A 13,834-nucleotide genomic window follows, 5' to 3' on the forward strand; every position below is an offset into this window, starting at 1 on the left:
TTGCACCACCCGGGGGCGGCATAGCTCTCTGACAGGAAGATGAGCCTCAGCTAGGGAGAGGCGTCCTTGGGTAAAGGCATCGCTGCCAGGCCTGAGACCCACATGGTAGAAGGAAAGAATAGACTCCGGCAAGTGTACACAGGCATGCGTGCACTCACACACTAACACTGAGTGTGCACTGCAGTGGGGTAGTGCTGGAAATAGAATCAGGTGAGTGTGGCCAGTGCGCCTCGCCTCTCGGCCCCTCAGCCTGCTTGGAAGGTCACACAGAGCCTCTGAGTTTCGGAGTGCAGCTGGCCTTACTTTTGTTGTCACTGTGCTGCTGAGGCCCTGCCGTACAGACAGACGTGGTGTGTCTTGAGAGTCTGAGATGGCAGAGATGCCCTCCGTGCTCAGTGCTTCTAGCTTTAGCAGTCACTTTGGGTTTTGAGTTAGCCTTGGTATTTTAACTGAGGAGTCGGATGAGAACTTTGGTTTTTAGCGATGACTTTTATGGCCTGTCTTGTCCCATCTCCGTGTCCTCCAGTTACGTTTGCAGGATGTGATCTGAAGTGTTTGACACTTGGCCCCAGCAGCTGGGCTGTCGTGGAAGGTTGTGGAACCTTTTAAACGCTGGCCTCCCTGCCCTCACTGGGCTGTTTGGCTCTGTTTCCTGACCTGCAGAGATGGCAGCTTGTGCCTTTTGTTCCCCAGCAAGGGGCCCGTCCTGCCCTCCAAACTGTAAGCCAGGAAACAAGCCCCACCTTCTGAGGTCACTTCTTGTCGGGTATTTGGCCAAGGCCACTAGGAGAGCAACCTGTGCAGACCAGCTGAGGCTGGCATGGCGCTGCAGCCTCCTGCCAGGGCAATACATCGTATTACTTGAAGCAGGACTTGCGCTTTCTGAGTCTGTGATGCTAGGATGGGTGCTGTGTGTGAACCGCTGGATCCGTCTGCTCTGCGGTCTCCTCAGGGAGTCTGCACAGGACAGAGTTTAGGAATGAGCCGCAGGAGACTATGTCATGACAGGGAAAGGAAGGGAGATGGCTTGAAGGTCAGTACCCAGAAGGCCTTGAGGCTTCTGTGAGGGCCAGAGAGGCAGAAGCTCGTTGCAGAAAGGGCGTGCGCACAGAGGCTGTGGTTTAGACTAGGACTGGAGGCTCAGCCCTCAGCGGAAAGCGGTGTGTGGGGACAGCTAGCTTGCTCCCTAGCTTTGCACGTAGTTGCTCTGCACTTTCACCTGGGGTCCCAGGGTGGCCGTGGGAGGGGGCAGAGGGGCAGGAAAGAGACTAGAGGAATTCCACGTTCTTATCTCAGCCATCAGCAGAGTGCTGCTTGAGTCTGAATTAGTAAATTACAGCTTTAAAGATTTGGCCTTTCCGTTTCTCTGTGTGGGTATATGCACACATGAATGTGCTGTCCGTTCAGCTCGAGGGAGGCCCTGGGTCCTCTGAGAACAGCAAGCCCACGCTAACAGCGGAGCCGTGTCTCTAGCCATACCGTTCCACTTTTCTTTTCTTTCCTTTCTTTTTTCTTTCTTTTTTGTTTTTATTTTTCGAGACAAGGTTTCTCTGTGTCGCCTTGGCTGTCTTGGACTCGCTTTGTAGACCAAGCTGGCCTTGAACTCATAGCCATCCGCCTGCCTCTGCCTCCCAAGTGCTGGGGTTAAAGGCATGCGCCACCATGCCCGGCTTCCATTTTTCTTATTCTTTCCTTTTTGTTTGTTTGTTTTGAGACAGGGTCTCTCTATAGCCCTTGCTGTCTTGAAACTCGCTATGTCGTCCTTCCATTTCTTTCTTTCTTTCTTTCTTTCTTTTTTTTTTTTTTTTTGAGACAGGGTTTCTCTGTGTAGCCTTGGCTGTCCTGGTCTCGCTTTGTAGACCAGGCTGGCCTCAAACTCACAGTGATCCACCTGCCTCTGCCTCCCGAGTGCTGGGAATAAAGGCGTGCGCCACCACACCTGGCCTCTTCCATTTCCTTCTTTCTTTTTTCCTCCTTTGGTTTTTCAAAACAGGGTTTCTCTGTGTTATCTTGACTGTCCTGAACTCGCTTTTTAGACCAGGCTAGCCTCAAACTCAGTGATGCCTGCCTCTGCCTCCTAAGTGCTGGGTCTACTTTTTTTTTTTTAACACATCTTTTATTTTATTATTTTTTAAAGACATATTTGTTTATTACATATACAGTGTTTTTACCTGCCTGTTCCCCTGCAGGCCAGAAGAGGGCAGCAGACCTCACTCTAGATGGCTGTGAGCCACCATGTGGTTGCTGGGAATTGAACTCAGGACCTCTGGAAAAGCAAACAGTGCTCTTAACCTCTGAGCCACCTCCCCAGCCCCATGGGTCTCCATTTCTTAATAAACAATCTAAGTTAAATTCCAGCCAGACATGATGGCACATGTGTAAATCTCAGCACTTGTAAAGAGGCAAGAGGATCAAGAGCTAAGGCCAAGCCAGGTGTTAGTGGCACACGCCTTTAATCCTAGTGTTCAGGAGGCAGAAGCAGGCGGATCTCTGAGTTGGAGGCCAGCCTCCACAAAGTGAGTCCAGGACAGCCGAGGCTACACTGAGAAACCCTGTCTCTAAAAATGAAACAACAACAACAAAAAAATAAACAAAACAAAATAAAGTAGGTGAAAAGAGTTCTGCCCATCAGCTGTCTTGCGGCTGAGTCCTGGCGGGACGACTGCTGCTCAGAGCCCAGAGCGAGCTCAGCCCTGGGAGTGCGCGGGTGCTGCCGGCTCAGGGCAGAGTGTGCGGCTGTGGTGGCCTTCACAGCCAGGGACTTCGTTTTCCTGGCCCTCTTCCACTGTTCCACACTTGATGGTTCTACCTGCTTTATCTGTCACCTCATGAGCTGTGTGTCTCGAGGGCTTGAGAATAAGATAGAGGAGAAAGGTGACGCTGATAGCGGAGTGTGAGGGAGGGGAAAGGCCACGGCCCGGGCTGTTCCTAGCAGTTGCCCTTGGTGTGTCCTGGGCAGAGTGTCCGCCGTCCCAACAGACACCACCTGGTAAAACATTATTTGGAGATGTAAGCAAGAGCCAGCTCTGTTTGTTCTGTTCGGACTGACTTATGAGTGTCTTCTTGCGTGTGCCTTGACTTCAGGTGCTGCTTGTGAGCAGTAGCCGCCATCCAGACCGATGGATTGTCCCCGGCGGAGGCATGGAGCCCGAGGAGGAGCCAAGCGTGGCAGCAGTCCGGGAAGTCTGTGAGGAGGTACGTGCTGTCACCGTCCTGTAGGTACTGCTGCGCCCCGTCTCACCCCTGCGTACCGTGCTCGTGACCACAGAGGCAGCACCGAGTGGGCAGCACGCCGCCACCGCTGCAGTGTCTGTCCCAGTGTGCTGCAGGAGGAAGGCTGTGTCGGCAGTGTCAGGGCTTCGTGGCTTCTTGTGGCTTTGTTCCAGCATCACCTCTGGTAATTGTCATAGCTCAGATGTCAGTGCTGAGAGGAGCCCTCTGCTAGCGTAGCTCATTCTCGGTCCTCTGCAGCCTGTGGTGGCAGCACCGCGCCCTGTGGTGGCCCTTGGAGCGCAGCGGTGTGCCTTCTCTTGCCCACTGAGCTTCCTTGGCACATACAGTTAGTGCCACTTAGGACGTGCCAGGGGCCTGAGAAGGCAGGTCAGTGGTACAGCGCTTGCCTAGCACGTCAGCTCCCAGGAGTGCCAAAACCAAATGAAAAGATTCCTTGGGCTGTGGGCTGAAGAGATGGCTCAGAGGTTAAGGACACAGACTGCTCCTCCAGAGGTCCTGAGTTCAATTCCCAGCAACCACATGGTGGTTCCCAACCATCTATAATGAGATCTGGTGCCCTCTTCTGGCCTGCAGGTGTACATGCAGGCAGAGCACTGTATTCATAATAAATAAATAAATCTTTAAAAAAAAAAAGATTCCTTGGGCTGTGGGCAGACGTGGCCCTGTTTGTAGGGTGGTTACCTTGCGTGCCTGGAGCTGGGATGGTGGCACACACCTGTGATCCCAGCACTGAGAAGGGGGCGGCAGAAGTTCAAGTCCTCAGTCACAGTGAGCGAGAGGCAGCCTGAGCTACAGCTGCCCACGTCAAACAGCCTAGAGGCCTGCGTGGCGTCTCTGTTGGTTGGCCTTGCTAAGCTCCATCAATTTCTTTACCCAGAGCGTTCTTCGGGCTCCATCGCTGTCACTCTAGCTGTGTCTTCTGACCTGTGTCAGCTAGCGGCAGCTGGAGGGCGCACCGCAGGCAGGCGGTGGCCGTGCCCCCCAAGCCCTCCCTTCTTGTCCTGGCCACCACTGCTCCATCCTCAGTGTTTGCTCGTATGGAGGGCAGAGGGGCCTTCTCCTGACTCCCGCACACTGTTTGCTGGTTCAGAGCCATTTCACACATCCGTGCTTACACTAGCTTCTGCCAGCGCCGACCGTGTTTCGGCCCGTGGAGCTGCTGCCTGCTGAGGCTCGGCTTTGAGAACCTTTTCAAAGGAACCAGCCTGGTGTAGTATTTGAAGCCAAAATCCCAGCACTAGGGCGGAGGCAGGAGACTCACTGTAAGTTTGCCACCACCCTGGTTTTACATAGTGAATTGGATTTCAAGACAGGTTATATACCAAGACCTTGTCTCAAAATAAACAAACACCTTTAATCTCGTCACCCAGGAGGCGAAGGAAGGAGGGCCTCTGCCTCACAAATAAACAAAATAAGTAAATAAACAATAATTGTAAAAAGAGTGACCAGTAGAAGGTATATATAGTTCTTGGCTTGGTTTTTGTTGTTGTTTTGGTTTGTTTTGTTTTTTTGGTTTTTCAAGACAGGGTTTCTCTGTGTAGCTCTGACTGTCCTGAACTCACTTTGTAGACCAGGCTGGCCTCAAGCTCACAGCGATCCACCTGCCTCTGCCTCCCGTGTGCTGGGATTAAAGGCGTGCGCCACCACGCCCGCCCGGCTGATGTTAATCCTTCTTGATCCTGCTTTACTTTTAAGTAAGAGCAAGAAAGGATCAGAGTGAACTTCATTTCAGGGGCAGAAGTGGAGCCTGACCTAGGTTTCCTCCCCAGCATCATGTATCTCTCCTCACACTGATTAGTCTACCAAGCTACTCATTCTGAAGACTTTATTTTAATTGACCAAATTGACGTAGTAACAGATTGCGGTAGATTTTGAAGATACGGTCCTATTGCATGGCCTAAATTGGCCTTGAACTCTGATCTTTCTGCTTCACAGCCAATTGAATGACACTGTAAAATTTTAAGTGGCTTGTAACATCTGTTCATCTTGAAACAGGAACTGAATTAAAGTGAACAGAGCTGCCAATGTGTTCAGGACAGTGTTGTGGAGCCCACGGTGGCTTTTATTGCCACTCTGCTGACTTCAGGGGGAACTCTGGGGAGGTGGTGTCAATTGCTTGTCCTGGGAGAGGGTTTATTGTGGTCAGAGTGAGGCTGTGTAGGCAGGCTTGCAGCATTTGGTGACGGTGCCTCCAGTCAGGAAGCAAAGGATGAGCGATGGTGCCCAGCCCCGTTCTCCTTTCTCTCAGCCCAGGCCCCCAGCTCATGGATGTTGCCACACAGAGTTAAAGTGGCCTTCCCGCCTCCATCAGCCTGATGAGAGTAACCCGCTCACAGGCACGCAAAGGCTAGCGTTAGGCTGATAACCATCAGTACTGACCGTAACAGGAAAGGATGCTGGTGGTGGTAGCATGCGTTGTTAGGGGTAACTAGGGCTGGTTTGGATTGATGACAAAGAGTGTTAGACGGGAGTTGGCAGCAGCAGGCTCAGGCATGGTCTGGTGTTTTGTATTTAGTTAACTGCTTACTCCCCAAGATTCTTACTGTTCTACGAGCAGACCCTCACATATACTAAAGTGATGTATAACTTTGCCTCCCAAATTATCGCTGACTGGCTAAATAAAGTTGCCTACATACCTGGGTTGGGCAGAAGTGAGGTAGGCGGAGGGAGAGGAGAAGGGAGGTGGCCATGGGTTAGCATAAAGAAGGACTGTGGCCAGGAGGTCACTCTGAGGATCGGTGCTGGGGACAAGTGGCCCAGGTGACAAGCATGTGCACGTGTTGGTGGGAATGAAGGGTAGGGTAGCCAGAGAGATACAGTGAAAGCAGGTGGCACGGGTTGTGGGGCTGGGAGGTAGCAAGGGAACTTAGAGGGCTTACTTCTGCCCAGCCCCAGAGTGTAAGGCATATTAAAGGCATAAGTGTACGTATACACAGACACACACACACACACACACACACACACACACACACACACACACACGCAGAAGGCTGGAGAGGTGGCTCAGAGGATAAGAATACTGAGTTCTCCCAGAGGTCCTGAATTCAATTCCCAGCATGGTTGTGGTGGCTCACAACCATGTATAATGTGGTCTGATGCCCTCTTCTGGTGTGCAGGTGCATATGCAGGAAGAGCACTGTATACATAATGATAAATAAATAAATCTTTTTAAAAAATAAATAAAAATGCAGAAAGCTATGCTGGGCATTGTGACAGCACATACCTTTCATTCCTGTACACAAGAGGCAGAGGCAGGGGGATCTCTTTGAGTTCGAGGCTACCCTCGCAGTACTTTCAGTGTAAATAACTACCCAAATTATTTTCAGGCCACTTTACAACTGAAAAAGGCAGGTCTGGTGGCACATGCCTTTAGTCCTTGGATTCAGGAGGGTCTCTGAGTTTGAGGCCAGCCTAGTCTACACAGCAAGATCCAGAACAGCCAGAGCTAGATAGAGAGACCTTGTACAGAAACCCAAACCAACCAGCCAACTAACCAGAACAGGAGTAATCATATATGAGAGCTGGGCGTGGTGGCGCACACCTTTAATCCCAGCACTCAGGGAGACAGAGGCAGGCGGATCTCTGCGTTCCAGGCCAGGTCTACCAAGTTAGTTCCAAGACAGTCAAGTGTACACTTAGATTTTTCACAAACCCACTTTATTTAGGGTTCTTAAATGTCTTTACCTCCCGTCCACCCCCACCTCCAGGTAGGAGGTTAGGAGGATAAAAGGGCCACTGCGTTCTTTTTGGGCAATACCAGTCAATACCAGTCCTCAGGACACCCAGCAGCCAGGAGCCAGCGCGCCAGCAGACCGGCCTCCATCCGTCTCCAAACCCCACCCCTTCTCCCCTCAGAGTCCTCAACTGACTCCAGCTGGCACAGATCACGCCCTGTGTGAGGCTGTTCTCAACAGCGGTCAAACTAAAGCCCCGGCTAAAATCCCACACTTGGGATTAAAACAAAAACACACTTACTTAACTGAGTTTACAAAGAACCCAAACTTCCATTACAGCCAAGGGTACACAGGGAAACCCTGTCTCAAAACAAAGACAAAAGAACAAGATACGTGAGCTGGGAAGGGGGCTCACCCCTGTATTCCTAAATATATGTGAGCTGGGAAGGGGACTCACCCCTGTATTCCTAAAGATACGTGATCTGGGAAGGGGGCTCACCCCTGTATTCCTAAATATATGTGAGCTGGGAAGGGGACTCACCCCTGTATTCCTAAAGATACGTGATCTGGGAAGGGGGCTCACCCCTGTATTCCTAAAGATACGTGATCTGGGAAGGGGGCTCACCCCTGTATTCCTAAATATATGTGAGCTGGGAAGGGGACTCACCCCTGTATTCCTAAAGATACGTGATCTGGGAAGGGGGCTCACCCCTGTATTCCTAAATATATGTGAGCTGGGAAGGGGACTCACCCCTGTATTCCTAAAGATACGTGATCTGGGAAGGGGGCTCACCCCTGTATTCCTAAAGATACGTGAGCTGGGAAGGGGGCTCACCCCCGTATTCCTAAAGATACGTGAGCTGGGAAGGGGGCTCACCCCTGTATTCCTAAAGATACGTGAGCTGGGAAGGGGGCTCACCCCCGTATTCCTAAAGATACGTGAGCTGGGAAGGGGGCTCACCCCCGTATTCCTAAAGATACGTGAGCTGGGAAGGGGGCTCACCCCCGTATTCCTAAAGATACGTGAGCTGGGAAGGGGGCTCACCCCTGTATTCCTAAATATACGTGAGCTGGGAAGGGGGCTCACCCCCGTATTCCTAAATATATGTGAGCTGGGAAGGGGGCTCACCCCTGTATTCCTAAAGATAGGTGAGCTGGGAAGGGGGCTCACCCCTGTATTCCTAAATATACGTGAGCTGGGAAGGGGGCTCACCCCTGTATTCCTAAAGATAGGTGAGCTGGGAAGGGGGCTCACCCCTGTATTCCTAAATATACGTGAGCTGGGAAGGGGGCTCACCCCTGTATTCCTAAAGATAGGTGAGCTGGGAAGGGGGCTCACCCCCGTATTCCTAAAGATACGTGAGCTGGGAAGGGGGCTCACCCCTGTATTCCTAAATATACGTGAGCTGGGAAGGGGGCTCACCCCCGTATTCCTAAAGATACATGAGCTGGGAAGGGGGCTCACCCCCGTATTCCTAAAGATACGTGAGCTGGGAAGGGGGCTCACCCCTGTATTCCTAAAGATACGTGAGCTGGGAAGAGGGCCCACCCCTGTATTCCTAAATATACGTGAGCTGGGAAGGGGGCTCACCCCCGTATTCCTAAAGATACATGAGCTGGGAAGGGGGCTCACCCCCGTATTCCTAAAGATACGTGAGCTGGGAAGGGGGCTCACCCCCGTATTCCTAAAGATACATGAGCTGGGAAGGGGGCTCACCCCCGTATTCCTAAAGATACGTGAGCTGGGAAGGGGGCTCACCCCTGTATTCCTAAAGATACGTGAGCTGGGAAGAGGGCCCACCCCTGTATTCCTAAATATACGTGAGCTGGGAAGGGGGCTCACCCCCGTATTCCTAAAGATACGTGAGCTGGGAAGAGGGCTCACCCCCGTATTCCTAAAGATACGTGAGCTGGGAAGGGGGCTCACCCCCGTATTCCTAAAGATAGGTGAGCTGGGAAGGGGGCTCACCCCCGTATTCCTAAAGATACGTGAGCTGGGAAGGGGGCTCACCCCTGTATTCCTAAATATACGTGAGCTGGGAAGGGGGCTCACCCCCGTATTCCTAAAGATACATGAGCTGGGAAGGGGGCTCACCCCCGTATTCCTAAAGATACGTGAGCTGGGAAGGGGGCTCACCCCCGTATTCCTAAAGATACGTGAGCTGGGAAGGGGGCTCACCCCCGTATTCCTAAAGATACGTGAGCTGGGAAGGGGGCTCACCCCCGTATTCCTAAAGATACGTGAGCTGGGAAGGGGGCTCACCCCCGTATTCCTAAAGATACGTGAGCTGGGAAGGGGGCTCACCCCTGTATTCCTAAATATACGTGAGCTGGGAAGGGGGCTCACCCCCGTATTCCTAAATATATGTGAGCTGGGAAGGGGGCTCACCCCTGTATTCCTAAAGATAGGTGAGCTGGGAAGGGGGCTCACCCCTGTATTCCTAAATATACGTGAGCTGGGAAGGGGGCTCACCCCTGTATTCCTAAAGATAGGTGAGCTGGGAAGGGGGCTCACCCCCGTATTCCTAAAGATACGTGAGCTGGGAAGGGGGCTCACCCCTGTATTCCTAAATATACGTGAGCTGGGAAGGGGGCTCACCCTTGTATTCCTAAATATATGTGAGCTGGGAAGGGGGCTCACCCCTGTATTCCTAAAGATAGGTGAGCTGGGAAGGGGGCTCACCCCTGTATTCCTAAATATACGTGAGCTGGGAAGGGGGCTCACCCCCGTATTCCTAAAGATACGTGAGCTGGGAAGGGGGCTCACCCCCGTATTCCTAAAGATACGTGAGCTGGGAAGGGGGCTCACCCCTGTATTCCTAAAGATACGTGAGCTGGGAAGAGGGCCCACCCCTGTATTCCTAAATATACGTGAGCTGGGAAGGGGGCTCACCCCCGTATTCCTAAAGATACATGAGCTGGGAAGGGGGCTCACCCCCGTATTCCTAAAGATACATGAGCTGGGAAGGGGGCTCACCCCCGTATTCCTAAAGATACGTGAGCTGGGAAGAGGGCTCACCCCCGTATTCCTAAAGATACGTGAGCTGGGAAGGGGGCTCACCCCCGTATTCCTAAAGATAGGTGAGCTGGGAAGGGGGCTCACCCCCGTATTCCTAAAGATACGTGAGCTGGGAAGGGGGCTCACCCCTGTATTCCTAAAGATACGTGAGCTGGGAAGGGGGCTCACCCCCGTATTCCTAAAGATACGTGAGCTGGGAAGGGGGCTCACCCCCGTATTCCTAAAGATACGTGAGCTGGGAAGGGGGCTCACCCCCGTATTCCTAAAGATACGTGAGCTGGGAAGGGGGCTCACCCCCGTATTCCTAAAGATACGTGAGCTGGGAAGGGGGCTCACCCCCGTATTCCTAAATATACGTGAGCTGGGAAGGGGGCTCACCCCCGTATTCCTAAATATACGTGAGCTGGGAAGGGGGCTCACCCCTGTATTCCTAAAGATAGGTGAGCTGGGAAGGGGCTCACCCCTGTATTCCTAAATATACGTGAGCTGGGAAGGGGGCTCACCCCTGTATTCCTAAAGATAGGTGAGCTGGGAAGGGGGCTCACCCCCGTATTCCTAAAGATACGTGAGCTGGGAAGGGGGCTCACCCCTGTATTCCTAAATATACGTGAGCTGGGAAGGGGGCTCACCCTTGTATTCCTAAATATATGTGAGCTGGGAAGGGGGCTCACCCCTGTATTCCTAAAGATAGGTGAGCTGGGAAGGGGGCTCACCCCTGTATTCCTAAATATACGTGAGCTGGGAAGGGGGCTCACCCCCGTATTCCTAAAGATACATGAGCTGGGAAGGGGGCTCACCCCCGTATTCCTAAAGATACGTGAGCTGGGAAGGGGGCTCACCCCTGTATTCCTAAAGATACGTGAGCTGGGAAGAGGGCCCACCCCTGTATTCCTAAATATACGTGAGCTGGGAAGGGGGCTCACCCCCGTATTCCTAAAGATACATGAGCTGGGAAGGGGGCTCACCCCCGTATTCCTAAAGATTCGTGAGCTGGGAAGGGGGCTCACCCCCGTATTCCTAAAGATACATGAGCTGGGAAGGGGGCTCACCCCCGTATTCCTAAAGATACGTGAGCTGGGAAGAGGGCTCACCCCCGTATTCCTAAAGATACGTGAGCTGGGAAGGGGGCTCACCCCCGTATTCCTAAAGATAGGTGAGCTGGGAAGGGGGCTCACCCCCGTATTCCTAAAGATACGTGAGCTGGGAAGGGGGCTCACCCCTGTATTCCTAAAGATACGTGAGCTGGGAAGGGGGCTCACCCCCGTATTCCTAAAGATACGTGAGCTGGGAAGGGGGCTCACCCCCGTATTCCTAAAGATAGGTGAGCTGGGAAGGGGGCTCACCCCCGTATTCCTAAAGATACGTGAGCTGGGAAGAGGGCTCACCCCCGTATTCCTAAATATACGTGAGCTGGGAAGAGGGCCCACCCCTGTATTCCTAAAGATAGGTGAGCTGGGAAGGGGGCTCACCCCTGTATTCCTAAAGATACGTGAGCTGGGAAGGGGGCTCACCCCCGTATTCCTAAAGATACGTGAGCTGGGAAGAGGGCCCACCCCTGTATTCCTAAAGATACGTGAGCTGGGAAGGGGGCTCACCCCCGTATTCCTAAAGATACGTGAGCTGGGAAGAGGGCTCACCCCCGTATTCCTAAATATATGTGAGCTGGGAAGAGGGCTCACCCCTGTATTCCTAAAGATAGGTGAGCTGGGAAGGGGGCTCACCCCTGTATTCCTAAAGATACGTGAGCTGGGAAGGGGGCTCACCCCCGTATTCCTAAAGATACGTGAGCTGGGAAGAGGGCCCACCCCTGTATTCCTAAAGATACGTGAGCTGGGAAGGGGGCTCACCCCTGTATTCCTAAATATATGTGAGCTGGGAAGGGGGCTCACCCCTGTATTCCTAAATATATGTGAGCTGGGAAGGGGGCTCACCCCTGTATTCCTAAATATATGTGAGCTGGGAAGAGGGCTCACCCCTGTATTCCTAAAGGGCGAGGCAAGAAGGTCAGGAGTTCAACGTTTTCCTGGCCTATCCCAGAAGAAGAGAAAAGGCTCTTTTTACGCAGCTTATCACACACAGTTGAATGCTACCCATTGGTGAGCAGCTAATTCAGTAGCTAAGGACAGAGATTAGAATCTGCTGTTAGGAGCATTGTACTATGTTTGGACTAGCTTGCGTTGGAACTCTGTTGAATGGAGGTTGAATTACTGGGATAACAGCCAGTCTCCTGTTAAGTGGAATGAGTCCAGCAGAGTCTTCCAGAACAGTTGTGTTTGCTTTTCCATCCAGCTCCGCATTCCAGGAGGGATCTTGAGGCGTTAGGAAGGATGTGCGTGGGTTCACAGGGGCTTCAGCAGGCACTGACAACTGCAGCTCCTGCCTCCAGAGCCTCCTGGTCAGGACGCTGGGCTTGGACACGTGCTTCTGTCTGCCTGAAACGGAGTCAGCAGCATCAGCCGCTGCAGTCAGAGAGGAAGGACGCCCGGCAGAGCTTACACACAGGAAGTAAATGTAGAGGCTGTGTGTGTGCGTGCAGGGTCCTCAGAAAAGGGTGTCACTGCAGCCTGTAGGGAAGACCGTGGCCTCTCAGCTAGTCTGAGCAAGCACTTTCCTCTCTCAAAGCCAACACAGTGGGTAACCATGCTTGCTATTTGAGACTGACAACCTGAGTTGAATCTCAGGAGCTCCCAAAGAAGGAGGGAGGCAGCAGCGGTGACGCACGCCTTTAACCCCAGCCCTCGGGAGGCAGAGCCAGGCAGATCGCTGTGAGTTCAAGGCCAGCCTGGTCTACAAAATGAGTCCAGGACAGTCAGGCCACACAGAGAAATCCTGTCTCACAAAAACAAAAACAAAACAAAAAACAGAAAAGAAAAAGAAAAACTATCTGCAATACTACAAAGCAGAGAATAAAATTGATGTGACATAACTTCACTTCATTATCCTGATAGCAGGGTATAGGGGAACTAGCTACAGTGAGCCGAGTGTGGAGAAGGGACAAAGATGAGGGGGTGTGCTTCAGTTGATGTCACACAAGCTACTCCACAGTCAGTGGCTTGAAATAGCGTTTCCTGAAGCTGACAGGCCTGCAGCTCGCTTGCAGTGTTAGCTTTGATCGAGCCTTCCTGGCAGCTGGCAGCAGTCGGTCTGTGCTGTAAGCCAGTACCAGGTGCTCTGACCCTCTCTGACCCACAGGCACTAGGCATGCACATGGTGCAAATACATGCAGGCAGATACTCAAACACATAAAAAATAGTAATAAACAAGTTTGTTTTTGTCTTGTTTTGTTTTTGTTTGTTTGTTTGTTTTATCACATGTTGAGACTGGAGAGATGGCTCAGAGGTTAAGAGCACTGGCTGCTCTTCCAGAGGTCCTGAGTTCAATTCCCAGCAACCACATGGTGGCTCACAACCATCTGTAATGTGATCTGATGCCCTCTTCTGGCCTGCAGGTGTACATGCAGATAGATTCATATGCATAAAATAAATAAAAATCTAAAAGAAAGAAAAAAAGGTAACGTGATTCCATTCACAACACCAAAAGGTTAAGTGGACAAAAAATAATAGACTTGAGACAGATAACAGCCTAATTTCAAAGTATAAGTCACCCAGGAATCTAGTCCATTTTGTTTTGTTTTGTTGAGGCAGGCAGGGTCTCTACATAGCCCAGGCTGTCCTGGAGCTCCTGTAGTCCAGGTTGGCCTCAGTCATGGAGATTCTCCTGTCTCTGCCTCCTGAGTGCAGGGATTACTGCTGTCAGTGAAGGTTTTGCTGTCCGTCATGGACCATGCTTGTTCCCCAGCCTGGGCATGGTGGGCCCTCTGACGTCCGCCTTGTTTCCTACTCAGCATTTGTTTGTTGCATGGGTACATCAGTGAGTACACAAAATGTTTTGGCCCAGCTTCACTGGG

The 13,834-nt window shown here is 52.0% G+C and overlaps 1 protein-coding gene across 1 annotated transcript in view; it reads left to right on the forward strand.

Moving 5' to 3' along the window:
• The window catches only part of NUDT3 (nudix hydrolase 3), a 39,243-nt gene that overhangs the window by 20,110 nt on the left and 5,299 nt on the right, over nucleotides 1-13,834 (forward strand). The window contains exon 2 of the mRNA XM_084754187.1: nucleotides 3,085-3,195. Coding sequence (XP_084610313.1) covers nucleotides 3,085-3,195 — 111 coding nt within the window. The remainder of the gene's footprint in view (nucleotides 1-3,084; nucleotides 3,196-13,834) is intronic.

The sequence above is a fragment of the Acomys minous genome (assembly GCF_964271855.1).
Source record: "Acomys minous genome assembly, chromosome: 13".
NCBI lineage: Eukaryota > Metazoa > Chordata > Mammalia > Rodentia > Muridae > Acomys > Acomys minous.